General features: G+C 50.2%; 9 protein-coding genes across 9 annotated transcripts; 5 read left to right on the top strand and 4 right to left on the bottom strand.

The window, feature by feature from the left end:
• Positions 1-183: 183 nt before the first annotated feature.
• Positions 184-1,440, top strand: rna1 (Ran GAP Rna1; the record flags this gene model as incomplete). Its single annotated transcript, XM_064875516.1, has 1 exon — positions 184-1,440. One exon carries the CDS (start codon positions 184-186, stop codon positions 1,438-1,440), a length of 1,257 nt encoding a protein of 418 aa, XP_064728781.1.
• A 230-nt stretch (positions 1,441-1,670) lies between these two features.
• On the bottom strand, positions 1,671-3,899 carry PMZ80_007107 (uncharacterized protein; the record flags this gene model as incomplete). The annotated part of the gene is made up of 1 exon (XM_064875515.1): positions 1,671-3,899. One exon carries the CDS (start codon positions 3,897-3,899, stop codon positions 1,671-1,673), a length of 2,229 nt encoding a protein of 742 aa, XP_064728780.1.
• A 1,543-nt stretch (positions 3,900-5,442) lies between these two features.
• NEP1 (18S rRNA pseudouridine methyltransferase) lies at positions 5,443-6,316 on the bottom strand (the record flags this gene model as incomplete). Its single annotated transcript, XM_064875514.1, has 3 exons — positions 5,443-5,919; positions 5,967-6,226; positions 6,274-6,316. 3 exons carry the CDS (start codon positions 6,314-6,316, stop codon positions 5,443-5,445), a joined length of 780 nt encoding a protein of 259 aa, XP_064728779.1.
• A 1,385-nt stretch (positions 6,317-7,701) lies between these two features.
• On the top strand, positions 7,702-9,495 carry PMZ80_007105 (uncharacterized protein; the record flags this gene model as incomplete). Its single annotated transcript, XM_064875513.1, has 1 exon — positions 7,702-9,495. The coding sequence occupies one exon, from the start codon at positions 7,702-7,704 to the stop codon at positions 9,493-9,495; it is 1,794 nt and encodes a 597-aa protein (XP_064728778.1).
• A 539-nt stretch (positions 9,496-10,034) lies between these two features.
• PMZ80_007104 (uncharacterized protein) lies at positions 10,035-10,742 on the top strand (the record flags this gene model as incomplete). Its single annotated transcript, XM_064875512.1, has 1 exon — positions 10,035-10,742. One exon carries the CDS (start codon positions 10,035-10,037, stop codon positions 10,740-10,742), a length of 708 nt encoding a protein of 235 aa, XP_064728777.1.
• A 1,569-nt stretch (positions 10,743-12,311) lies between these two features.
• PMZ80_007103 (uncharacterized protein) lies at positions 12,312-13,340 on the bottom strand (the record flags this gene model as incomplete). Its single annotated transcript, XM_064875511.1, has 1 exon — positions 12,312-13,340. One exon carries the CDS (start codon positions 13,338-13,340, stop codon positions 12,312-12,314), a length of 1,029 nt encoding a protein of 342 aa, XP_064728776.1.
• A 1,023-nt stretch (positions 13,341-14,363) lies between these two features.
• NSR1 (nuclear localization sequence binding protein) lies at positions 14,364-15,911 on the bottom strand (the record flags this gene model as incomplete). Its single annotated transcript, XM_064875510.1, has 1 exon — positions 14,364-15,911. The coding sequence occupies one exon, from the start codon at positions 15,909-15,911 to the stop codon at positions 14,364-14,366; it is 1,548 nt and encodes a 515-aa protein (XP_064728775.1).
• Positions 15,912-16,649: 738 nt separating this feature from the next.
• ALG6 (Glucosyltransferase-like protein) lies at positions 16,650-18,572 on the top strand (the record flags this gene model as incomplete). Its single annotated transcript, XM_064875509.1, has 1 exon — positions 16,650-18,572. One exon carries the CDS (start codon positions 16,650-16,652, stop codon positions 18,570-18,572), a length of 1,923 nt encoding a protein of 640 aa, XP_064728774.1.
• Positions 18,573-23,298: 4,726 nt separating this feature from the next.
• Positions 23,299-24,899, top strand: PMZ80_007100 (uncharacterized protein; the record flags this gene model as incomplete). Its single annotated transcript, XM_064875508.1, has 5 exons — positions 23,299-23,430; positions 23,482-23,743; positions 23,791-23,982; positions 24,033-24,424; positions 24,477-24,899. The coding sequence occupies 5 exons, from the start codon at positions 23,299-23,301 to the stop codon at positions 24,897-24,899; spliced, it is 1,401 nt and encodes a 466-aa protein (XP_064728773.1).
• Positions 24,900-27,266: the final 2,367 nt, after the last annotated feature.

Genomic DNA, 27,266 nt, shown 5'->3' with positions numbered 1-27,266 from the left:
CTCACCCTATCAGAACCCTCGTTGTCACGTCGACGTTGACCGGCTGCACTTTCCGCAGGCCACCGTGGGGTACATAAACATTTATTCTGTCCCTCCCGGTGCACCCCGGCCTTCGACCACCCCTGTTCATTTGAACCTACACATCATCCGTCCTGCATACTCTTCACGTCCTGACCCACCACAATGACAACCTTCTCCCTCGCAGGCAAAGGCCTAAAACTCGACAGCCGCGAAGACATAACAACCCACATCCAACCACTCCTCGACAACTCAGACGTGAAATCAATAGACCTCTCAGGCAACACCCTCGGCGTAGAAGCCTGCGCCGGCCTCGCCGATGCCCTCCTCAAATCAAAAGACACCCTCGAGTTCGCCGATCTCCACGATATATTCACCCAGCGTCTGGTAGATGAAATCCCACCAGCCCTCGATCACCTCGTCAAAGCACTACTTCAGTGTCCGAACCTCCACACAGTCGATCTCAGCGATAATGCATTCGGCCTTAAGACGAAAGAGCCGCTTGTTGACTTCCTGGCCCAGCATACGCCGCTGCGACATCTGATACTGAATAATAATGGTATGGGTCCGATAGCGGGTACGTCGATAGCGGAGGCCCTGTCACAACTAGCGCAGAAGAAGGATGCAGCGAGGAAGGAGGGGAAGGAAGTCCCTGACCTCGAATCTATCGTCTGTGGTAGGAATAGACTCGAGAATGGCAGCATGGCAGCATGGGCTCAAGCCTACAAGGCACACAGTAACATGAAGAGCGTGAAGATGACGCAGAATGGGATACGGCCTGAGGGTATCACGGAGCTCATCAGTAATGGGTTGTCGAGTTGTGCGAGTCTGCAGGTCTTTGACTTGCAGGACAACACGTTTACGATCAAGGGTGCGCAGACCCTGGCAAAAGCTGTACCGAAGTGGCCACAGCTAAAAGAGTTGGGTGTGGGTGATGATTTGCTCGGTGCGAGGGGATGTGTCAAGGTCTTTGAGGCGCTGGCGAAGGGAGGGAACAAGGAGGTGGAGGTGCTGAGATTGGAGTATAATGATATTACGCCGGCTGGTGTTAAGGCCTTGTTGCAAGCAGTGAAGGATGGTTTGCCTGCGGTCAGAAGGATTGAGCTGAATGGCAATAAGTTTGAGGAGGAAGATACGAGTGTGGAGGAGTTGAGTGCTCTGCTTGAGGAGAGGAAAGATGAGAAGGGCGCGGATGATGATCCAGAAAATCATTGGGGTCTTGGTGACCTTGATGAGCTGGAGGGTGAGGACGAAGATGAAGATGAGGAGGAAGCCGAGGCGGATGAGGATGAAGAGGAAGAAGAAGAGAAGAGAGAAAAGACGCTACATGAGGCTGATCAGGCCGAGGACGCCAAAGTTAGCCAGAAGAAGGACGCGGATGTTGATGAATTGGCTGATATGCTTGGGAAGACCAAAGTGTAGGCTTTGGAGAGCAATAATATTTTGGCAGATCACAATAGCATGAGAAAGGAGATCACGAACTGTGCGGAAGAGCAAGCAAGATACCCAGATTAGAACGAATCCAGATCTTCATGACAGAATGTCTTTATCACCACGTACGACTCATTTCTCATGCCATCATGGACCACTGCTCGAGTCCGCTATTAGCAGCATAGTGGATGTTTCCCAATCCACCCACACTAGCAACCCCTTCACCGCCTACTACTCCTCCGACTCCTCACACTACTAACCTGACTAACACTATCACTCGGATCAACCTCCCTCTCACTAACATTCAACTTATCCGACTCAGCCAATTTCCCCACTACACTCTTCGTCAGCGCACTACCACCCGCTCTATCCTTCTCCAGCATCCGTCCAATAACCGTCTTGTTCGCCTTAGAATGCGTAGAGTGGTACTCTGAGCCAGCTGGGGCGGCCGAGACCGTTGTACCCGCTCGACTCGGCGGGAGTGGTTTGTTTTCTGGTCTCACTGTGCTCGTGCTCGTGCTGGGTGCACGGGAGGGTGCGCAGGAGGTCTGAGTCTTACTCTTGCTTGGTGCGGCGGATGGCGCAACGCTCTTGATCGGCACCACGGTTCTCGCGTCTGACCGTTCAGATGGCGCGATACTCGGCGCACGACTCCGGCTTGTGCGTCGGCTGGTGCGGGTGTCCGCTTTACTCCTCGTCTCAACGTTCAGATCCTCGTCACTGCCATGTCCATGTCTACTCGATCTCGCCTTCGATCCACCAGAAACACTCATACTCCTCATCGCACTCCCAACACGACTCTTACTCTCACCCCTCGCTCTACTCCGACTCCTGCCCCTCCCCCTTCCACTCACATCAGTCCCCGCCTCAGTAGCATTCCCAACCATCGTAATCGCCGTCGGCGCCCTATAACTCGTCGGCGGCGCCTCGAGCATACGACTTCGACTACCCGGGTTCTGACTTGCTCGACTCTGACCCTGACTTACACCACTCCCATTCGCAAAACTCCGCACTTCAACGCCATCGAAACTCCTCCGTCTCCGTGGACGAACCGTACTCGGCGCAATCTCACTTAGCGTCTCGTCGCTATCCTGCATCGTGATGTACCGCTGACTTTCTCTCCCTCCCGCACCAGTTCTACTCGGCTCATACTCGTACTCATACCTTGAGTATTCTGAGTTCGGCGCCTCAATCGCATACGGCTGGTTAACAGGACTACTCCGATACTCATGGTAGTAGTACCTTCTATCGTCGACCCCCGCGTAACTAGGTTCCGTGTTTGTGCGGGCGATGGGAGGTTTATACCCAGATCCGTACCCTGCTCTGAAACCAGCAGCATTAGTATTACCCCCAGCAGCAGCAGCAGCAGCAGCCTCCCGTTTCGCCGCCACAATCTCAGCGTCATGTTTCGAGGAGGTTTCAGAGACCTTCGTATAAGCGTAGTGCAGCGCTGCGCCCGCTGCGACGCCGAGGAGCGTGCCGACTATGGTGTCGGAGGGTTTGTGGGAGTTTGCATCGGCTGCGTTCGACACAGTAGCGGAGGGAGAGGAGGTGGAGTGCGTATTCGGCGCAGAATTAGCGCTATTCAGTGCTGGCCGTACGTGGTTGACGAGTTCTTTTGCGATGGACAGGGCGCCTTGGGCTTGGGAGACGATTGTTGTTACGACTTCGCCGGTGGGGGTTGTGTGTTGGGTTATTTGTTGTTGGGGTTGAGGTTGCGAAGGAGCTGAAGAGTGGTGTGTCTGGGCGCGGGAGATTGAAGTCGGTGCTCGACTTGCGTGACTTGGTGCGCGGGAGACTTGGGAGGGGGCAGTTGTTGGGGCTCTGCTGACTTGGGTTGGTGAGCGGGAGACTGAAGTCTGTGCTTTCGATGTTGAGGATGGTACACGCGAGATTTGTGTTGGTGCTCTCGAGGATGCCTTTGATGCGTGTGATGGGGCGACACTTCTGACTTCTGTTGGTGTTTGTCTTGCTGTTGAGGCTTTTGAGACGGTTGTCGATGCTTTCGAGTTCGTAGATGGTGCCTTGACTGATGATACGCTTGAGACGCTGCTCGGTCGACTTCCGTAGCCTTCGTCGATGAGATCGGGTCTGTACACTGCCTCTATACTGTTTCCATCGAAGTCGATGACTGCAGCGCTGTAGTAGCCAGTCGCTGGATCTCGCAGCAAAGGCTCGCCATGACACTTTCCGCCTGCTTTCAGTGCCGCAACGAAGAAATCTTGGACGTTTTGCCGTGAAGTGGCTGGGAAGGCTACATGTGCTGCACCTGCTCCGATGCCTGGTGTCTCCTGAGATATCCAGAAGTCTGGTGGTGAGTCTTTCAAGCCGAAGCCGATTGTGTTTTCTACTCGACCCCTGTAGACGTAATCGATGGGTTGAAGTGCCGAGAGAAAGAAGGAGGTTGATTGAGCCAGAGATTTGACGGTAAGGGTGATTGAAGAGGGCATTTCTGACACACGATGGTACGGCGTAATACGGGGCTGAGGTTATCAAGATCTTTGAACTGTGCTTGGCCCTTGAGCCGAAGAGAGATTCTGATAGCAGACTGGGACTGCTTTTGTAACAAGGTGACGCAGGGCTGGAACCGAAAAAAGCCACCGAAGGTAGTACAGAGGTGGAGTCGACCTGAAGAGAAGTAGAAGTTATAGTCGTAGTACGCCGGACTCGAAGAGAGAGATGTACCAATAGTAGCGACTGTCAGGTGAGCCGCCTATCACGAACCACTGTTCCTAAGTGTCAGGAGAGGGCACGAAAGAGATGAGATTAATGGTTGATCACTCAAGCGATTGGTCGCAGGAATTTGCTCGAGATAGACGAAAGAGAGCTTAGAGATTGTTCAGTGCCTGCAGTATAAGACGTGAGAAACATGTAAGACTCCTGAAGTCATCGCGAAGACGACTACTGTAACCATAGTACTCTAGGCAGATCACGGTGAAGCGAAAGCCGAAGAGTCTCGAGCCGTGGTAGGCAGCAACATCCCCGTGTAGGCCACCATAGCCATGATGAGGAGGTCCGGTTGCATCATGGAACACCTTAAATGAGGCATAATAGTCGGCCAGAAAAGGACGAAAGTCGAGGTTGTGATAGGACAGAAGATGTTCAAACGAGGGATGCCACGTCGAGAAAGCATGCAGAAGCCCAGTGTAGAGGAGCAAAGTGGGTCAAAGGAGAAGCCGATGCCTTGATCAGCGTGGTGGGAGGATTTTGGACGCTTATGGTTGGCGGTTCGGAGCGTTTCGCTGGTGACTTTTGGGCCCGAATGCATTTTTTCGCCTTGTCTTTCTGCAAGCCACACACCGATATTTTGAGGCGACAGACCCGCGATTATGGTTTCAGCATGCCGTATCGGACTTGACGCAGATACCGCGCAGTAAACATGGTGCAGCTAGAGCGCGTCCCTGCAGAGCCAGTAGATTCAGTGAAACGTGAGTGTACTCTAGGCCATGCGTGGAAAGAAAAAGCGCCGCGTCAACCAATCAAAACCGGCAAAAGCAGCAAAACATTATATGATTGGTGAGTTTTATTGCCGCAAATATGTTCATCGTGGCTGCTGGGTGCTCGTCCACAACAAATGCAGCTGGCATAAGCAAGTTCCTTATGCCAGTTCAGAGTTGTAATCTTGTTCATCCAAAACAATGTGCCATTCAAATAGACTCTTGTTGAGAAAGATCTAATCGGCCGTTGAGAGTCGTTCATTTGTCGTCCGTCATGAACCTCGTTAACATTTTCCAAGATCACAGTACCACGACTGACAAGAGTCCAAAATAGTATGAACTGATGTTCGAGCTCAAGTGAACTGAGGGAAAGCCTCGAGCATGTCAATTCTCGTTCGTATTGTTGGAAATCAACGCAAGAATTGAACACACGCTCAGAGAAAGAGCTGTGGCAAGCAGACAAGGCGTGATGTTATGATCGTGGCCGTTGCTGTTCCCACAGATGCGGGTAAAGATAATCTGCGGGAGTGAGTAGCGGCATACCTTGATCGTTGTGTCATATGACGTTCCAGGCGTCTTCGGCTGCGTGGCAGAACTTGCTGCATGCAACACTTGCGCTTAAGCTGTAGTTTGAGATTGAGATAGACTCGTCCTTGAAAGAATCTGCGAAGTCGTCTTTGCCTTTGGCCATGGCACCAACAAAGACACAAACGCTTTCTTTCGGACCAAGGGTCTCAATATAGTCTCTCACTTTCACGACTTCGGCGTCGAAGCTGAGAGTGACTTTGCGGCAGTTTGGAGGAAGATGGTCGGTGATGGGGTTCTTAATGACCTTCAAGAGCTTCTCTTGCGAGTTGACAGATCTGATGGACAACTTGTGAAGCAGCTGCACCATAAGACCCGCAAAACGCTTGAAAGTTCGAGGTATACGAACCGTAGGCGATACTTCGATAAGCACACCTTTAGCAGTATGAATGTAGATCTGCAGCTTCCCAGCCTTGTTGATTGGGGAGTCAAGCAATGTCAGCAGACACTAACATGGTCAGCAATAGTGACCAGTGGCTCTTGTCCCGACTGTACCTGATGTGTAATATCTGGCCTCGCATCACTGATATCCCTGCCCATCTTTCGCATGACTCCGATGTGCTCATCGCTGTTCAGTAGCGAGAACTTTTCATCTTTTCCACCAGACTTTCCTGTGTGGGCGGCTTTGTAGGTCTCAAGGCTGGCGTTGGAGAGGACAACAATCAGTCTTTGGGTATCCTTGTCGGAGGAAGCGATCGGGACGTGCTGCTCGGCGACCATTTTTGGCAGCTCTGGTGCTGGGAGTGATTGTGCTCCTGCAAATCAGTTAGCTTTGTTTTCGTGCTGCTGCTAGAGCGCGTACGTGAACGCTTGCGTTTGAGTGAAGAAGAAGTGTTGGTCGACATAGCTGTATCAAAGATAAGAGCAAATGGCACAATATGCAAGCAAGCCTGCCCTGCGAACCATGTTTCAGAACGAAAGTCGCACGCAAAAACGGTCAGCTTGGCGGACTTCCAAGCAGCCTTGTTCTGGTTGGATGGGCTAGCAAGGCTCTCCTTCAAGTTGTAGCTTACATACTGTTTATAACCATGGCAGTTCAGCTCATCGAATAATGCGAGGAAGCAAGGACAGTATTGATAACATGACTACTTGACAAGTAGCTAATTATGCCACCAGCTTATTCACAGATTATTATCGTTCCTTCCTTTGGCAGTCAGTTGTTGAGACGATGGCAGCCAAAGTGTTGCTCAGCGTCCCGTCAATCTCGTTCCGATGGGACGCCTAGATGGCAGCAGCATACCCTTCAAGTTTGGCACCACAATGACCGCTCTTCCTGCTGGTCACTCCAGCGACAATACGAACATCCCATAGCACCCAAGCCTCGCCAAGGCCCATGGCGATTCGCTTTATCCTCCGCACCACTTCGTTTTCCTTTCAGAAAAGGCCGCCGTGCTGGTGCAAGATGTCGCTAGAAGCCCGACTTGTAATGAGTAAGCAAGGAAATCAAGAATGATATAACAGTTCAAAGAGTATCATCATCTTGACTTGTTCGCCAGGCAGAACAACCGAGATGATGGTAACATACGATGCACGGTAATCTCGATAGTCCGATCTATGACTCTTTAGGACAGACTAGCAGCGAGGAGACATGGCGCCGGCACGGTAACTAAGCTCGTAGCTTAGAGACAAATGAGGCTCCAACTAGGGTTTGAGCCAATGTCAAAGCCTATCTGAGCACACCCATGTCGAATGGGTCTGACATCAGGTGTGGCGTGCTTTCTGATTTGTCTCATATGCCGTGTTTCTCATCTTGCAAATCTTGGCCATGCTTGGACTCGGTGCTTGTACGACTGTACTTGGAGATTCCAGGAACTGAAGGCTTAGCTTCTGCCAAGAGTCCCATCTTCCAGCTCGAGACTCTAAGTCTGATTCGTCAGAAAATGAAAGCGCTAGGCCTTCAGTTCCTGGAATTTCCAAGTAAACGATCAGGTTCGTTGCGCGAGTCCGACCTAGATGCCGCATGGCGACCACAAATCTGCTGTAGACGCGCGGCCTTTTGCCACAGAACGTGATCCTCGATTACCTAAATGGCTGCTAGTGTCTGTCGACTGCGGTATGCACCTACCAAGAAAACACCGGCGTGCTTTGATGGGCAAGGACGTCCGTAAGCGAAAGCTGGGCATAGTTCCTGCATTCGCAAAAGAATCAGCCTCATAAGGACTACCTTTTCTTGTCGCGACTTGCTCTTGCTTCGGCCACGACAGCCTGCATTTCGTAGCCACCAACATCAATGCTGTCGTCAATAATAGTCAAGGCAGGCCTTTGGCTAAGCCTGACCATCGCAGTTGCAGCGCAAACCATATCAGAAGATCCAACAACAGACGAAAACTTGCTGCAGTTCAAATCCCGACCGGATATCTTTCCTCCACGCTTATTCGTCAACACAACACAGGATGGAGTTGCTCCTGGATACATCTTCATGGCACCTTACCAGGCCTATCAAACCAGCGCTGCCATCTACGAGCAGAACGGCGATCTGATATGGTATGGCTGGGGCGTCACTGGTGGTAGCAATGTCCACGATTTCAAAGTATGCCAATACAATGGCACCGATCATTTATGCTTCTTCCAAGGATTTCAATATCGTGGCTACGCTCGAGGTCAAGCTATAATCATGGACACGAGTCTGCAAACTGTCAAGACCGTCACTGCCTTGAACAGTCGGGGTTCGCTCGACCAGCATGAGTTCCACATCGTCGGCGACAGCGCGCTTACTACGTTATACCGTCCGGAGAGATACGACCTGTCGGCTTTCAACATCACTAACGGTGAAGGCTGGATTCAAGACAGCATCTTCCAGGATGTCAACATGACCACTGGAGAGTTGAACTTCGAATGGAGCGCTATGGAGCATGTTGCACTATCGGAAGGATATGTCAGTCCTAATCAGTCTGAAGTTGCAGGTACCGGGTTCAACGCAGCATCTCCTTGGGACTACTTTCACATGAACTCTGTTGACAAGAACGGCGATGGTGATTATCTTATTTCCGCTAGGCACGTCAGCACTCTATACAAGATCAATGGTCAGACTGGCGACATCATCTGGAGATGTGGTGGCAAGCTGTCCGACTTCGAGATTCCCAATGGTCTCAACTGGTCTTACCAGCACGATGCTAGATGGCTTTCACAAAATGCTAGCACCGATATCATCTCTTTCTTCGACAATGCCTCCAATGGCTTCAACCAGTCTGCCGACCACTCTGCAGGCTACATCATCAAGCTGAACCACGACGCCACTCCACCAACCGTCGAGCTGCTTCATTCATATCCGGCACCGGAAGACCAAGCAATTTCGGCCAGTCAAGGCAATCTCCAAATCCTTAACAAGGATGACTGGGCAAACTCGAATACCTTTGTTGGCTGGGGAAGTCAGCCAGCTATAACGGAACATGCTCCTGATGGAAGTATTTTGTACCGAGCAGGTGTTGCGTTCAACGGCCAGATGAATTACCGGGCATATAAGTTCGACCTTCCCTTAACTCCAAAGGAAAACCCAGCACTTTATACCTATGCCTTAAGTACAAATGACGACACTACATACTACATGAGCTGGAACGGTGCGACGGAGGTTGCTACGTGGCGTATTTATGGTCGTGGTGCATGTGACAGCGATTGGGCGCTGCTCAATGAGGTGCCAAAGGATGGCTTCGAGACGAACTTCACTGCTCAAGGCTACCAGGAATTTGGCATGGTTGAAGCTGTTGCAGGGAACGGAACTGGCCTGAGAAATTCAACAAATCGCGGCATCAAGCCATTTGTCCCAAGTGCTTCATTAAGTCAAAGCTGCAATGGCGATGGTTGCCAAATTGTTACCCAATATGGATTGAGCACGGGTCAGGAAGTGGTCGCAGAGACAAGACCTGGCTGTGCTGCGTTGCCGATAACGATAGCGAACACTGCCCAGGATCAGACGAGTAATGGGGGAGGAAGTGGTGAAAATAAGGCGGCTGTACTGGGATCTAGCGTTATGTCCATGGCTTCCATAAGCGTTCTGGCTACGCTTGTGATCGGCCTCATGCTGTAGTACAGAGGTCGCCGAAACAGGTTGCAAGAAGAACGGTCGATTGAAGATGTATACTCGAGGTCGTCCGGAGAGTGGGATGAAGGCATGAGGATGGTGCGGATGGTGTCGCATGAGACACGAGGACAGTGAGCCAGACATGAAGAAAATATGATTTGAGGGACACCAAACGCAGCGAGCGTGTCTTAGCTTTACGCATAGCGATACCCCATACAATAATAATTAATGCCTGTCTCACCAACAACATCGTTGCGAATCCAACATTGGTACCAAAAAGCTGACGTTCAATATGAAATTCTCGCGAGACTTCGGGTTAAAGTCAATTCCAAGCAGAGGATGCGGATGGCTTTTAGGAGCAGCCTGAAGCAAGTGCGATTGCACCTTGCTCGGCCTCGGCAAAGTTGCCTCGAACTTTTCTGTCTCTATCTTCGAGTCGAAGCTGCGATTGAAGCAACAACAGAGCCGATCAAGCAATATCGCCAGCCATAAGCAACCAGCATACCATCTGCTCGCCGGCCTCGAGGCCAGCTCAATCTCTCATCATGATCTGCCGCAGCTGCCGCCGCACGCTCCTATCACGCGTTTCCAGTCTTCAATCCACCTCAACCACCACCTCACAACCATCCCTCATCTCCCACCGAACAGTCGCAACAGTCCCCGCAACCAAAAACGCCGCCCCATCAACACCGCCCTCATCCACAACTCCCGCAGCCAACGGTCCCGCCCCAGCCGCAATCTCCTCCTCAACCCCGGGCGCAACCCAACCCTTCTCCGAACCCTTCTTCCCATCCACAACAGCCTCGACACCCCCCATCGCCCCCAGCTCACCCACCCCCACACCCTCCGCCCCAAAAAAGCTCACCAGCAGTGTCCCCGGCGGCACACCCCTAAATATGCTCACCTACGTCAAACAACCACCCAAACCACTCCTCGCCCTCGAAGACACAGAGTACCCACCCTGGCTCTGGAGTCTCGTCGCAGATCCTAGCGTTCCCACCACAGTTGCCGGCGGTATCGATACAAGCACCATGACGAAGAAGATGCGGGCGAAACACGAGCGGAAGCAGGCGAAGTTGGCGGCGAGTATGGAGAAGCCGATTCCGTTGCATGAGCAGAGTAAGGATTTAGTGGATTTGGGGAGGCACGAAGGTGCGATGGAGTATGCGGAGAGGAGGAGGGAGTTGACTAGTAGTATGCGGAATGCGAGGAGGAAGGGGATTCGGGAGGCGAATTTCTTGAGGAGTATGTAAGATACCACGAGTTTACTGGGTCGGAAAGAGCTGAGAAGACTTGTGGATGTACATGTCAGACTATGCTACCATGCTACAAGGCATGGCAGGCTTCTTATATTTGTGGGCAGGAAGGAATGCGAGACTGCCTCGAACGGCCTGAAATGACAATCCATCGCACGCCATGCGGCTTTAAGGACGCTCCGTCTGCTTAAAAGAGCAGAGGAGACAGATCAATGTACAAAACAAGTTTCAAGACCTTCACAGACCAGAACTTTGCGTCTGTATCTGATGCCTTCTGATTCACGGTACTCTCGCCACCGGAGCCCAAGTCCTCTCATAACAGACACGACTCTCCGGTTGCTTCACATCCAACACACCCCTCACGACAAGGACCAGCGCACACCTCTGCACAACGTGAACAGCCACACAACTGACTTACAGCAGTGCTAATAAGCCCAGAATGACCCAGATTCCAGTAACGCTTCCTTACCAGGACAGGTAACCTTCGGCTTGCCAGTATAAAGACCACAGCGCCAGGCTTAGTTCTCTTTATGCCATGAGAAACCTACTCGCTCATCTACCCTCTCGAAAATCAACAAACGCACCACAACCACGTCAACCACAATCACGCCCAACAATCGAGCTTACCTTTCCTTACTCATGTTCCTAACACTGAGAGCACAGGGCTTAGAAGCAGAAGTACATGTATCTACCAACACAAACGACAGATTCAGTCCAACTCGCTACAGTACATCCACAACACAGCAAACACAGGTACACTAATCCGTCTCCGTTACCTACGCCATCACATTCAGGATTCACAAAACGATACAGCGTAGTCCGCACCGACATGGTGATGTGACTGATTCTAAACGAACTGAGTTGGATTGGATCGCAGATTGCAGTAATCAATCGCACAAGCTGTACCGTGTGCTCCCGGTCCAGTAGGGAGAGCAAGATACTACCTGTTCAACGGGGCTACTGCTAGGTACAGGGAGGGGGAGGCAACAGCGGTGGAGAATTCACGACATAGAGTACTAGGTAGAGATGAGCGCGCCGCTCCTAGTAGTCGCTTTCAATATAGCATACCTTAGGTATGAATGAGTGGCTAGACACAGCGATGGAAACATCCGGGGTAACCCGAGTGAGCAAATTGTTAGATTCATGCTAGTGTTACTTCGAGAAGATAAAATTTATTCTAGGCCGATCATAATCCTGAGCAACTCCTCTCTAAAGCTGAGGTCGACGGCCTGGCAGTGACCTTATCTGAATCGTAGTTCACGTGCAGTTCTCGCGGAGATCTCGAGAAAGAGCTCCATGTCCATCATCCGTCGCATACCCGCCGAATAATTCTTAGATTATGCTCTCCATCACACCCACATGCTCCCCTGGACAAACAAGGAAATATGCAAATGTAGCACCATGGTATCAACTCTATCATGCCCCTGATCATCTTCCAGACATCATCTCATAACCAACGCCATAAATCAAACGCTTCGTGTATCATAATGCTGTTCCAGCTCTTGTCGTTTCCCATACCTCATATATTCATGCTAACCATTCCAACTTATGCTATCACAGCGCCTCCTAAGCACTAACAGCACTCAACCTCAACTTACTCAACCCTGTCCTCGAGCCCCGAATGGCCTCCCGACCACAACTTGCACCATCAAGACTCATTTGACCTTCAATCCGCCCAACTTCTTTGCCCCACGCGTAGCCTGCCGCGAAGCTGATTGTTGAGAACACAATCACTACACCAGCTGAGATGAACCACGTCATCATCGTTGGGCTCACGAGCATCTCTTCCGGCGTAGGATGAGGGTGCTTTGAGATAGCTCTGAACTTCTTCGCTTGCCGCTCTTTGCTTGATTCGCGGGATTTGCGTTTCGATGCAATCTTCGGCGAGTGAGGAGGAGGGTGTCGGTCTTGAGCGTTAAGTTCTGATTCTGGGACGAGACGCAGCGCCGTTGGCTGATTTGATCTACGGATCGCCTGGGTGGGTTCTGGCTCTCGCTCTTTTCGGACGGCGTTGGCGCATGATAGGAGGGTGGTTAAGGAGGCTCGGAGGGCTGCATCGTGGTCGGGTGTTATATTCGATGCTGCTCTTTGGTGTGACGGCCTCTGTATCGTCGGGACTCGGTTGGATGGAATGCGGTGGGTCGATATTGGTGGAGCTTGCTGTTGAGGTGGAAAGTATGAGTCTGCGGGCATCGAGCTCGATACAGCTCGTGCTGACGGCGGGTGTGAGAAGATATTGGGTTGTGGTGTGAAGACATTGTGGTCGTTCCTAAGCATGCCCAGTGCTGTCTGTGTATCGTCTTCCTCTTCGTCGGGGTTCGAAGTGTTGGAAACATCTTCATTAGAGCTGCTCAACACTCTATCGCTTTCTGATTCGCTCTCTTCGTATTCATCTTGACTGCTTCCCGCTGCGCTCGTCGACCGGGGCTGTGCTTGGAGGCTACTGAGCCGTAGTTGCCTCGGCCGTCTCGCGTCATCTCTACGAATCTGCAGTCCTGTTGTGATGATTTCGACCCGATCATTCTGCGAGGCGAGGGAAGACGATGAAGGCCGTGAGGAGATATCGATCCATGAATCTGCCTTGGGTGAGCGCATGTTGCTGGCAAATCCCTAGGAGGCTTACCTTCAAAACGAGATCTCCTTGTACTTTGATGAGATTGTGCTTGTGTGTTCATTTGACCCCGTGACCATGTTTGTTGCCTATCACGTCTTTCAGAGCCAAATGGCTCAAGAGTAGTTGGTCGCATGGCGCAGCTGCTCGCGCAGACTGCTTATCAGCCGATTAAGCAATTACTTCCAAGACCGAATCTGAAAGTCGTATACAGATTCGAGGACACGATTGCGTGCCTTGTCCGTCGTGCCTTCCCTTACGGATGTGCTGCGGACTGGGCTGATGATGTAGTATGCGACTTTCGTGCTTCGGAGGGTGGTCTCACCGCTGTCAATTGAACTTATGATACCACAGCGGGGTACACTCGGTGGAGTGCGATGATCGTCCCGTTCGACTTCGGCTACTGGTGGGATGGGCACTAATGCCGACCAGGCAATAATCGAGTCTTCAAAATCGTTTGTTGAATGTGTGACACCTGTAAGATCAGAAGACAAAGAAATGAATGGTGAGCAGGATGAATGATAGCAGGCCTGAGTTGGTCAGGTGCCAAGGGCCAGCAAGGTTGTTTAGCATGCAGGGCGGTCAAACATGGCAAATGGTTGTGATCTGCATTCCAGATGACCCAATCACACGCTCCGATCGATCATATCACTCGCAACGAGGAAGTAGGTGGGAAAGCTAGCAGTATGCATATTACCCGGTGACAGTTCAGGAAGCTCGGTTGTGGTATTCAATGGATTGCATTTGTTCAACTTTTCATGGTAATGTTCATTAACGCCCCCAGGTCCCACCATATGCCTCAGTAGCCCTCTATACTTACAAAGCGGTCATAGACAATGATGAGATTGTTCACCTCGCAGGTGACTCGTGATTGCTGTGATGGATGGTTCGATATCGTACTAGTCGCATGTCGTTCGTCGTGTCAATATTCAACATTTGGTGAACTCGTCGTCGATTGAGTCGCGCCGTTGGGTATCATGTGTCGTGTATCCAGATTCAAAGAGCAGTTAGTCGAACGACTTCTTCTGCCCTTGAAAATCACCGAAACCGCCACGGTTAGTGCTACCGCCGCGGCCACCGAAAGAACCACGGCCACCTCGTCCTCTGTCACCACCACGACCACGTCCGCCGAAACCACCTCGGCCTCGATCACCACCACGACCACGCCCACCGAAACCGCCTCGGCCGCCACCTCGACCACCACCGAAGCCACCATCTTGTCGTTCAGGTCTCGGTTGAGAGTAATCAAGTCGGATAGGGCGGCTGCCAACGTAACCACCCTGCATAGCCTCGAGCGCAGCCTTGGTCTCTTCGATGCTGCTGAATGTAACGTAACCGAAGCCCTTTGGACTTCCAGTCTGCTGGTCGGTTGGTAGTCGGACACTCATAATGGTGCCGTATGGTGCAAACGCCTCGCTGACTTGCTCCTGCCCAACGTCGAACGAGAGGTTGCCAACGAAGAGGGTATCGGATGGCTCACTGAGTTGATCGCCATATGTCTGTCTTCTGTCTTGCATCTTGTTTGGGTTGTCAGGCTTGACACTAGCCCAGTCAACGTTCATCTCTCGGCCGTCAAGCTCGAATCCCTTCTTGGCCTTGTATGCTGCAGCGGCATCGGAAGCGTTGGCAAACTCGACGTAGCCGAACCCCTTGGCTCGCTGGGTCGCTCGGTCGTACATGACACGAACGCCAGTAAGCTCACCATGCTCACCGAATGTCTCTCGTAGCATGTCCTCGTCCACATTCCATGACAGGTTGCCAACGAACAAGTTCTTGCTGCCTGCGGAGTCTGTGCCTTCAGCTTCAGCTTTGGCCTTCTTGACGGCACGCTCTGGCTCTTCTTCCGCCTTCCGCTTATTTGCCTTCGTAGCTGGCTTCTCCTCTTCTTCTTCCTCACTGCTCTCGTCAGAGCTGTCATCATCAGAGCTCTCAGCCTTCTTGGCACCATTGGCCTTTGGTTTGACCTCCGCTTCGTCGTCACTGCTTTCGCTCTCGTCGGAAGAGTCAGAGGCATCGTCCACAGCTGGAGCCTTGCCGAGGACACCGGCGGCAGGAGCGGTGGTAGCTTCGTCGGAAGAAGAGTCAGACTCGGATTCGTCGCTGCTCTCCTCCTTCTTGGCTGCAACCTTCACACCATTCGACTTCTTGTCGGCAACCTTCTTGTCGGCAGCCTTCTTTGGTGCAGGCGCCTCATCTTCAGAGGACTCGGACTCGTCAGAAGATTCAGCTTCGGAGGAGTCGCTGGATTCGTCCTTGGCTGCGGTCTTCTTGGTCTTGCCGTTAGCAACTGGCTTCTTGGTCTCGACCTCAGACTCGGACTCGGATGAGCTGCTCTCGGAGCTCTCATCCTCCTCTTCACTGCTAGGCTCTGGAGTGGGCTCCTTCACCTTCTTGGACTTCTTGCCCTTCTTTTCTTCTTTCTCAGCTACCTTCTTGGCAACTTCCTTGTTCTTAGACTTGGTATCTTTGGTGCCTTTGATACCAGCGTCCTTAACTTTGGTCAAGACATCCTTGGTTGGCTTTGCAGCCTTAGTGGACGACTTTGTTTTAGACATTGCTGAAGAGGATTAGCAGACGAAAAGCCGTACATGATGTATGACTTACTGAATTGAATTCCTAGGGAGCTGTTGTACCCACCGAAGACTCTTGTTGAAAAGTCTGGTTGCCTTCACCCACAGTGATGTTGGATCTCCCCAGTGCCCACGACTTGCTTTGACACAAGAAGTATGATAGAGTCGATCAAATATTGCTACCTTGTCACAGAGATTTAAATTGCGCACCACAATGTTAGCTGGTAGCAGGCAATGGCTCAAACCTGCACTTAGTCCTCGAATTGTTAAACTGTCAATGACCCTCTGCCGAAGCCCTCAGGTATCAAACAAGCCCACAAATAGAGATACAAGATCAATTTATACAAGACAAAGTATGCTTGTAGAATTGGTATGAGTTGTGAGGAGCAGGAAGCAGAGCAGGAATCGAATATCTTTTTGACTAGAAATTTGCGACAGCCTTTTGCAGACTCGCGCGCTAGAGCAAAAATTCAGGCCCTTATCGATACGAAGCTCCAACCACCTCGCGTGACCTGCTGTGTAGGAGTTTCGTCTAGGGCAGTTATTGCCGGCCATCGAGCTCATCGCTTCAGCTTTACGCGCGCAAAAGCTCCTGAAGCAACACGAACAACACTCCAATCTACAATTCGTATCGTCTCAGAGTCGTTCCACCGGATCAATGCTGACTATGAGCGTCTGAAGCGATCTACGCCCGTAGAAGTGCATTACACACTTACAAACATCATGTCACAAGCTTCAACGCCTCACAAGCCGCGAAAGAAGAAGAGACAGCTTGTCAGAAGCAACACCTTGACAGACATTGCCAAGCTTGAGCCTGGCTCGGATACCATCAACCCAGAATTTAATCTGGTCTCCTTTCTGTTACCAGCCAGAGGCAAATCACAATGGATATCGATACCTTTGATTCTCATATTTACTGGGCTTTTCCGATGGACTGTCGGAGTATGGGGCTATTCCGGACAGGGTGTCCCACCAATGCATGGTGACTTCGAAGCGCAAAGACATTGGATGGAGGTAACACAACATACACCAGTGTCGATGTGGTACTTCTATGATTTGCCATACTGGGGACTAGATTACCCTCCGCTCACGGCCTATCATAGCTGGATTTGTGGAAAGATTGGCACCCTCATCAACCCGGAATGGTTCGCCCTGTTTACATCACGGGGCTACGAGAGTCAAGATCTTAAGGTCTATATGCGAGCAACAGTGATCATCTCGGAATACTTCGTCTACGTCGCGGCACTCATCATCTTCATCCGCCACTACAGCAGAAGCCAGGGCATCGGCACAACAGCAGCAAACACAGTCCTCGTCGCCATCCTCATGCAACCAGCAACAATGCTCATCGACCACGGCCACTTTCAATACAACACCGTCATGCTCGGCTTCGTCATTGCCAGCCTGTCAAGTATCTACGCCAACCGACCCCTCTGGTCCTGCATTTACTTCGTCCTAGCCCTCGGCTTCAAACAAATGGCCCTCTACTACGCACCCGCAATTTTCGCCTACCTCCTCGGCTCCTGTCTCACCCCACGCCTCCGCATCGGCCGCCTCCTCGCAATCGCCATAATCACCATCCTCGCCTTCGCAGCAGTCCTCGCCCCCCTAACAGCAGGCACCCTCTACGACCTCTACCGCGCCTTCGACCTCCCCTACCGCCCCCCACCACCCTTTCTCGCCCAACGCCGCATAAGCCTCGACCCCTCCACCCCCCTCGGCGCCATAACCCTCCAACTCTTCCAAACAATCCACCGCATCTTCCCCTTCGCCCGCGGCCTCTTCGAAGACAAAGTCGCAAACTTCTGGTGCACCCTCCACACCTTCTACAAACTCCACAATCTAGAACCCTACATCCAACTACCACGTCTATCCGCCTACTTCACATTCATGTCCATCCTCCCCTCCATGGCCGTCACACTCAGCAACCCGAAACCATCCCTCCTCCCCTACGCCTTCGCCAGCTCCGCATTCGGCTTCTTCCTCTTCAGCTTCCAAGTCCACGAGAAATCAATCCTTCTCCCTCTCCTCCCGCTTACCCTCCTCCTGTGCAGCAAGAAGGGTCTCTCAAAAGAATACCGTGCTTGGGTCGGCTTCGCGAACGCCCTCGCCGTATTCACCATGTTCCCTCTCCTCCGCCGCGACGGCCTGCGAACACCATACACGGTTCTCTCCCTCCTCTGGGCGTGGTTACTGGGCTTACCACCCCTCTCAGCATCATGCTACTACGACCCCGACCTGCCCAATGTACCCGGTCGCCCGCTCGCACCAGATGAACTACGCACTCCAACCAAGATCTTCCACTGGTGGTTCTACGCCGTGATGGGTTTCTGGCATTTACTCGCTGCGTTTGCAGAGCCGCCGGAAACGAAACCGGATCTGTGGGTTGTGGTGAATGCGTGCGTGGGGTGTGCTGGGTTTGCGGTGTGTTACGGGTGGTGTACGTGGAAGTTAGTGTTGGAGAGTGGGTTGTTGGATGAGTATTTTGAGTATACGGAGAAATACTTGGAAGGGTTGATGGGTGGGGATGGAGATGCGGCGGATGGGAAGGATAATGAGAACGATGATACGATCGTAGTGCAGAGTCCTGGTGGTGAGAAGGCGGTGGCGAAGGGAAGGGGGAAGGGTGGGAAGAAGAGGAGGTGAGGTGAATTGAAGGAAAGAAGAGCTGAGCTACTCAGAGAGCAGCTTGTCGGCTGCAGTCGTGGCGACAGGAGTTCTTCTAGAAGCTTGGTCTTAAACGTTTTTTCTGAGCTAGAAGTGCTTTGTGACTTAGCCTGGCGTTGGTGGCCAAAGATGACTCGAGGAAAATATGAAGATAGCGCGTGGGTAATATCGATCGTGTATGTTATGAAACGATCGAGTACAGCTGTGTTGGGAATGGATAAAATCTAGATGCCTGTGCACCTGATCCTCAGCGAACGGGTCTGCGACTACCGCCGTGCACTAAGTTGTAGGCGCGACATCATGAAATTAATTACGCAGCAAACCCTTCCATGTATGCAGTACTAGGGCTGCATGATTGCGATGGACGGTGAGCGATACGCTGGTCTTCGATATGTAGGGAGTAGCTTCAAGTCCACTGCATATAGCAACACAGAGTGCGCCATCTCTATCCAATACCGCCTGGGCAGGTACCCTACAGTAACCAAGCACCTCGCTCTAGCCTTGTGTCCAGCTCCGGGTGACCTTTCCTGCCTCAAGACCATCTCTGCTTTTCTTGCGGCATCTACACCGCTACCAGCACGGGGGTGAATATCGCCTATGGGAGAGATTCTGATGAGACCAGTGGGTTCCGAAGGGCGATGTAGGACGGACTGGTAGATATAATGGAAAGAAATGAGAGGGAGAGTGCAGCTCAAACCAAAAAGAGGAAGTATTGCTGATGCGGGAGACTGCAGGTGTCGCTGTGGGGAGGAGGCAGAGGCCTGGAAACGATACCTGTTGTCTATCTCGGTGATTTGGAGATCATGTAACCATTGCTCTGTTCTGCAGTAGGGTTCTGTTGAGGGTGCCCTGAAGCAACCTTGCACAGCTTTTGTAAACCCGAAACTGAACTTTGTGCACGACGGGGCGTGCTGACCATGGCTACTACTTCTCGTATGGTAGCTGTGTCCGGCTGTTCGGCGAAAGCGCAGTGTCGAATGCAGGCCTCACTGGAACGCGGTCTTCGCACGTGCTGTAGCTCAGAACCGTGTGTTCGTCGTAAGTATGTGTTCCTAGTGTTCTCCACCGGTTCTCGGAAGGCTCAGGGTGGCATCACACGTGGTTGAGTACGGACACTGCTAGCTTTCAGCCACTGAGGTAGGAACGTATAGCCAGCTCGAGTGCTGTGACCACAGTCGAGATGTCAGAGACTTGGTCTCATTAATTGGCGATATAACGTTGTAGTGATCTAGGCTGCGATCACAAGCCCGCCTGTTCTTGAGCTATGGGTCTCATTCCTGTCAATTCCAAAGCGAGGTATTTCACATCACTTCGCATAACAGGCTGTAGGTCAATTAGTGGCAGGCAAAGCTATATTCGAGGACGGACTGAAGGTGACACTGCTACCGCGGGTCATTAGTCTTCAATTGCCAAACGCGATTTTTAGCGTGGTTCTTTCCAATATAGTAAATAAACCAATTTTCTTTAACTATTCCACAATACTCTAAGATAATCGTTTATAATTATTATAGCTATAATCTACGTACTCGATTTATATACTAATAGAATCTTAGACGCCTCCGGTAAATCCTAACTATATCGTATATACTTAAACTATATAGATAAGGTATTATTAATACTATCTTAAGTAGTAGAATCTATAATTAATTTATTATATCGCTTTACCGTTAAGGCGTATAATTTAGTAAGCGAAGCTATTATAAAATACTTACGACCTAGTAAGTAGAAGAAGACTTTCCTTATTTATATTAACTAAGGTTAACCTAAGGTATTATATAGAATATATTAATACTTACCTATACTTAAGTTACAACCGATATTAAGATTACTTAAAATCTATAATAATAAGAAACTAAAATTATAAACTATAAAGTATAAAGGGTTCGTTTAAGAAATAGATTTATTAAAAGAGCTAAAATAAAAGATATAGTAAATAAATAGTTCTATATAATATACGAAATCTATAAGAGTAGTATTAAATCTAGCGCTATATACGCTTATAGAAGAGGGTTAATACTTAAATACCTTATCTTTTAAGGCTATACTACCCGGTATCGTAATATATATATAGTATTATATAAAATATACTAAGATCTTAGTTAACTACAACTATTTAGTAATATAAAACTAGTAAGACGATTTATAATAGTATTTCTAGATTTAGATTATATATAGTTAATCAATAGTTATAATAAGCTAGTGTCAGGATCTCGGGACGACTCTATCACTATCAGTGGCTAAATACTCTATTTACCTATAGGGGCGACAGCGATTCAACGCTTGTAAGAAGCGGAAGAATCGCGTACGCAACGCATCTATATACCTATCCTATGTCACGTACTATTCGTGACATTAGCTATTAAACTAACTAAGACTTCCTATTTAGAACTATAGAAATAAGTATATAGATTACAACTCTCCTTTAGTATAGTTTATAATTCTATAGTTAACCTAAGTTATACTAGAACCCTACCTATATATAACTTAACCTTATATTAAATACTTACTAGCCTAATATCCTATTCAGCTTACTTAAGTAGAACTATAGAGGTTCTACTTATACTATCACTAGTTATATAGAGATACCGGCCTTATAATATAGTACTTACTTTAGATATATAAGTTATAGATATTATTAGTATACCTAAGTTACCCTTAGATAACTCTTTACTTATTTATTTACTAGCGGAAATAGTATACGGCGAGGGTATATATCCTATAGCTCCGCCGATTAAGATAAACCTTAAGTTACCTACTATAGTTATAGCTAATACTACTACTCTTTAAGCTAGTATAAATATACTAAATAGAGATTAGTAACGCTCTTAAGCTCGGTTAAGTAACGTTTTAATATAGAAAAGTATTCCTTATAGTAAGGGAATATAGATACGGAACCGTGTTAGGTGAGTAGAAGAGAATTAAGATACGCGATCTTAATCTTAATAACGCCGAAACCGATAAATACGGCGGTTACTACGCTAGATAGCGCTTAAAGAGTTTTATATATAATATAAGTTTATAGTAATAATTATAATTAAGTTATATAAAGAATATTTACTTTATAGAAATACGTACTGTGCGAAATGTAGGGCGAAATATCGAGAAATACGCTAAATTTCACAATTGGCAATTAAAGACTAATGACCCACGGTACACTGCAAGGCTTGCTTGACCAACGGCAGAGATGGAGCTCAAATCACTGGAAGTCGGTGCGAACATGTTAGTGATGACTGGGAGGGCTAAAAACGATGAGACACTTGCACTCCTATCCTCGATTTGAGGGAATTCAACAGCACGACCAGCAATGAGTGATTTAGAGGCTCGCGGCAATTGAGCTTCGGCGTATATGCTGCAAGTAGGATACCGAGCGGCATGGATGAGCAGAGCCTGATAGCCATATCATGGGCTAGCAAAGCTGCCGGAACTGTAGTCATTAGGTCCAAACGTGCGGTCGTTCTCGGAACCATCCTCAATACTGCCCAGGCCGTTGTCGACGCGATGCATGAGCCGGAGGTTTTGAATCGCTTCTATCAATCGAGGCTGTTCCTCGGATGTTACATTGTTATCGATCCTCATCAGTCGACGATGAGGTGGCATACTCTTAAGCTAGCTCGGATCCACCTTCTTCTTTAGCTTTCGGCGGGAGTGATCCCGAGCATTGTCACAGCTGCGAAGGAAAGTCTCTCCGCAGAAGCAATAGTAGCATCACGCCCAGAAAAGCTTCCCCAAACTTTGCGCGGAATTATTTGTGTGCATTTCTGCCAAGCTCTTGGCGGCGGCAAGGCCTGGCGACTATGACAGTGGTCCAGAAGCAAGTTCGCGAAGTCTGACTCGGATAGCAAGCAGAGCCATACGCGTGGCCAACAGTGAGTGTCCTGGAAGAGCTTTGCGGGTATCGCGTTCCGTTATCTTTTGCGGAGCAGATACTTCGAATTACAGTGATACTCCCGTCTGGAGATTGATCGGCAAGAGCTTGAGATTAGCGCTTTCCGGGTCGCGTGAGCTCACTACTGTAAGTTTCCGTCACGTCTCTCGATACCCGCTCCGAAGATAGCTGACTGTCAATGCTGATAATCAAAGCACAAGGTTGCTCAAGTTACATTGTCGTAGCTATCGGGAGGCTGGTCCACGTGGAATTCCTCATATATCCCCGATTTTGCTGATGCTTCTCGCGCTTTTTGCGAGTCCTTGACATGCCAAGAGCGGGAGAGCCTGATCGAGGCTCTTTTGTTGTGTCACAATAATCCAGAAAACCACATCTGAACACCTTGGCACGTGCTTGGGCAACAAGTTCCGACCACTTTACCCCAGACCCCTCAACCTTCTTCTTGGTCATGACATCGATGTTCGAGGTCCCCGGGGTGATTAGCTTCGCTTACCGCACATGTGATAGAAGCAAGTGGTGCCTTCCTCCGGTCGCAATGCCCTATCATATCCCTGCAAGATATGCCAGATTACTAGGTATCTCGGAATCCAGCTACAGGCTCCACTGCTCAGACCATATCGGTCATACCCGTCAGCCACAAACCGTAGCTTGCAGCCATATCTGATCCGCAATGGATTCGGTGCTTCCCGGTTCAAGCTCTTGTCGGCTATCAGTTCAAGGTTGTCCACGCGAACCGGCTTAAAAGGTGCGCTCCCCAGGTTTTGAATTCAAACCTTTGTCTCATCAATCAGCCTGTCTTTCACAGTCTCAACAACAGCCATGGCGAACTACAAGGACGAGAAGCTCACCGAGGAGATGTACGGAGTGCCGACAAATGAAACGGTGCGCCGTGGGTCAGTCGTCGACGACGTGTTCGGCGAGATCAAGGAGGATGGCCCCAACTATCGTGATGTACGCATCTGGCAGAACCTACATGCATTTGCCCGAACTGATATCTTCTAGGTAGGATGGCTCGGCACGGTCGCCCTCATGATGAAGACACAAATCGGTCTTGGTGTTCTATCGATTCCAGCCGTGTTAGACACTTTGGGTTTGATCCCTGGCATCATTTGCTTAATTGCGATCGCCGTCATTACTACATGGTCCGATTACATCGTTGGAGTTTTCAAACTGAACCATCGTTCGGTATACGGTATCGACGATGCTGGTCAGTTGATATTTGGCCGTGCCGGCAAAGAAGTCTTCGGAATCGTTTTCGTCCTCTGTGAGTACAGGTGCAAATGTGAGAGATGAATTTGCTGACCCTTACAGTTTGGATCTTCGTTGCCGGCTCCGGTATGCTTGGTATATCGATCGCTCTGAACGCGATGTCACTTCATGGTGCATGTACCGCTATCTTTGTCGCTGTTGCCGCCATTGCAGGGTTCTTGCTCGGTAGCATTCAGACACTTGGTCGTATCAGTTGGCTCGCATGGGTTGGCGTGATAGCCATTATGACTGCTAGTAAGTTTGGCCCTCTTTTTTCGACATCCACGCGTTAACATCTACGTCAGTCTTTACCTGCACGATCGCTGTTGGGATTCAAGACCGCCCCGCTGCTGCGCCGCAAACCGGGCACTGGGAATCCGACTACAAGCTCTTCAACAAACCAACTTTCGTCGAGGCTGTCTCTGCTTGCTCGTCCTTGGTCTTCGCGTACGCAGGTACACCAGCATTCTTCTCCATCGTGTCCGAAATGCGCGATCCTCGTCACTACACCCGGTCGCTAGTTATCTGCCAAAGCGCAGTGACCATCACCTACATCGTCATTGGCGTTGTCGTCTACTACTACTGCGGGTCCTTCGTTGCGACACCTGCTCTTGGTTCTGCTGGTGTCACCGTAAAGAGGGTCTGCTACGGCTTCGCTCTGCCGGGATTGCTAGTCACCACCACACTCGTCATTCATGTAAGTACGCCCTGTTACCAGATCGAAGCGCTTTCCACTAACAGGTTTACAGTTGCCAGGCAAATACATCTTCCTTCGTATCCTCCGAGGATCCAAGCATCTCACCTCTAACAGTATGATACATTGGGGAACCTGGTTAGGCTGCACTGGAGGCGTCACCATAATCGCCTATGCTATCGCCAGCGCCGTTCCCGTCTTTGGCGGTCTCGTCTCGCTCATCGGCGCCCTTTTCGGCACTCTTATGTCATTCCAGCCGATGGGTTTCATGTGGTTGTATGACAACTGGGGAAAGCAGAGAAACGGCAAGTGGTACGCTATGGTTGCATGGGCTGTGTTCGTTATCGTTTCCGGGACCTTCTTGATGATCGCTGGTACTTATGGATCCATCGTTGGCATCATGGACTCCTACAAGGCCGAGGGAGGTTCATCCGCATGGTCCTGCGCAGATAATTCGAATTCTGTGGGACTTGCATGATGGCGCACCAGGAAGATGTGGTTCAAGGGCTGGAAACGGTTTTGCTGTGCGAGAGCAGTAATCGGGAAGGCAAACATCATGTCACTGCCTTCCGGATCAGTGAAAGGCGAGAAGGCTGGCTGGCTGTAAGCGTACTGCAAGAAGTAAGTACCGAACTGTTCTCGAGAACGGACAATGTCAAAAATGACATTCCCATATGAGTCTTCTGGGAAACCTAGCCCTTCTCCAGCGAATGCACAGATCAGCACTGCCTAGCTGTGTTTTCTGTTCACGACTCTTTCATCAACCATTTTAGTAGTCCTAGAGAACTCAGCGGACGAACTGGTTCCTACTGTCTCTGCCACGTCCCTACGGTCTTCTACCAGTCTTCGTATAACCAGTTTACCGCTGCTCAAATCCACGTCGACCAAAGGTGTCCTCTCAGCAGTAAGACGTTGTCATCGAGGAGCAGTTTCCTCAGCGCATACAACAGCTGAGTACTCACCCAGCCTTGCTCTACAATAGATCTGCCGTGGATGCGCGACATGACCCCGTGCTGACTCCAGATCGACGAAGCTACAGGCCCGTCCCGGTGGGTATATTCGACATTGAGTTCCGTGGAGAGGAAGCTATCGTTCATAGCACTGTTTCTCCAGATCAAAGGACTTCGAGGAGTGGACAGTCGGCGCTTGCTGAACCCTGATGCTTTGTTGCATAGCTACCTGGAATTTTATTCCTTATACCCGCCTTTCCTCACCCGACATTGTACACTCCTCCCATCAATTGAGCGTCCGTATATAGCCCGAGATGCACACGTACGACGTGATCGTGTGCTCTTACCATGTAGCAGGAACCCGAGCCCATGGTGATGGCGACGGTTCGTTGAACTAATGCGAGCACTGCATTTGCCAACCCAACTACGGATGTGGAGCCGTAGCCTGGTAGGATCGCCGCACTGCAGCGGTGCATGCATGCGCGATGACGGTTCCTTGCTGATGGGATACGTAACTCATGCATGATGAACAATGAACACGCGAGCTTCTTATCGTCGAGAAGCGCCAGTTGGGACGATACTGGCTCGGGTGTCGTACGCATACGCAGACCTTCATTCATCAGGTATTCGCTTCTATCAATCACGATCATGCAAAGAGACCTTCTTGACCATTGCCGTATCGCTTAGAAGGACCGCACAGATGTCGCCAAATAATTACACCCACGAACCGGAATGGCATGTTCAACACGCAGAGGTATCTGAAGCGACGTATCTACGCTTAGGTCCCTGAACCTCATTGCTGAACGATCCATTCGTTACGATAGTGTACAATGTATGTAACGTCGATTGCAGTGTTTTGCGACGAGCACAAGGACGATATCCTTGGGATGATTAGATGGAGGAAGCCATTAGGATCTGCTTAGTGGCTGAATCTCAGCCAGTGCTTCTTCCGTAATGGTTGTATTGGCTGCAGAAGCGCGCCTACTTGGATTTGTGGTCATGAATGGTATTCAAGGAAGGCGATAGCAGAATAGCGAGTCGAGTACGGACTCGATATGCAGTCTCCACTGTGCTGTGATTCTGAGTAGCTTGGCGACGACAAGGAACAAGGTTGGGAAGTAGGAAGAAGATAGAATGAGCCTGTACTAGTGCTGCATGAACTACCGTCCACTCCTTCTTCCGAGACAACAACTCTGCCCAGCACTTGACTTTCTTTCGATGTTGGCTCGCAATGAGTTGCCGGGCACTCAAGCCGTGTTGATAGCCCATCTTTGAATGAAGCTATCGGGTATTGTCTGAGGGATCAATACCTTGAGCCCACATATATTCGTTCTCAGTGCCATGTCTTTCGTGCTGAACGTCACGCACTGTATACAAATTAGCAGGGGTTCGTCAAAGACGCTGGGGAGGCAGATTCAAAACCCAAGGGGGGAAACTTACTTGGTCATCGAACAAATGGGGCGAATGGTGGACGTCGGTGATATGAAGATTGAGCCTCCACTTCACCGTAAGCTCGATCCGCACACATGAGTGAAGTAGATCGACCAGCAAATTGGCTAGCCAGACGTTGAGGAGCCTGGGTCGGCCGTGTACGTATGGAGATATGGCCTGAACAAGCAAGGTTGAGGCGTGTTCCTGGTTGATCAAGCCTGTCGCGTACTCAGTTTCGAGATTGAAGCGAGTTCGAGCCACGAACAGGTCGAGGGATGTAGGCAACCAGTTGCTTGTGCGGCGTTTGACATGATTGAGTGTAGTGGTATAGTGTCCGTTTGGCGCTGAGGCTCCTATAGCGAGTAGAAATAGATCGGAGTCCGGAGAAACATTGAAGCGAGGTCGGCACGAGCAGAAACAAGAGTCACACGCAGGTACACTTATCTCGATGGACCTCAGGTTTG

Source organism: Knufia obscura (assembly GCF_036327395.1).
Source record: "Knufia obscura strain CCFEE 5817 isolate CBS 148926 chromosome Unknown scaffold_8, whole genome shotgun sequence".
Taxonomy (NCBI): Eukaryota; Fungi; Ascomycota; class Eurotiomycetes; order Chaetothyriales; family Trichomeriaceae; genus Knufia; species Knufia obscura.
Note: the sequence above shows the minus strand (reverse complement) of the source record. Positions and strands in the feature narration are given on the sequence as shown.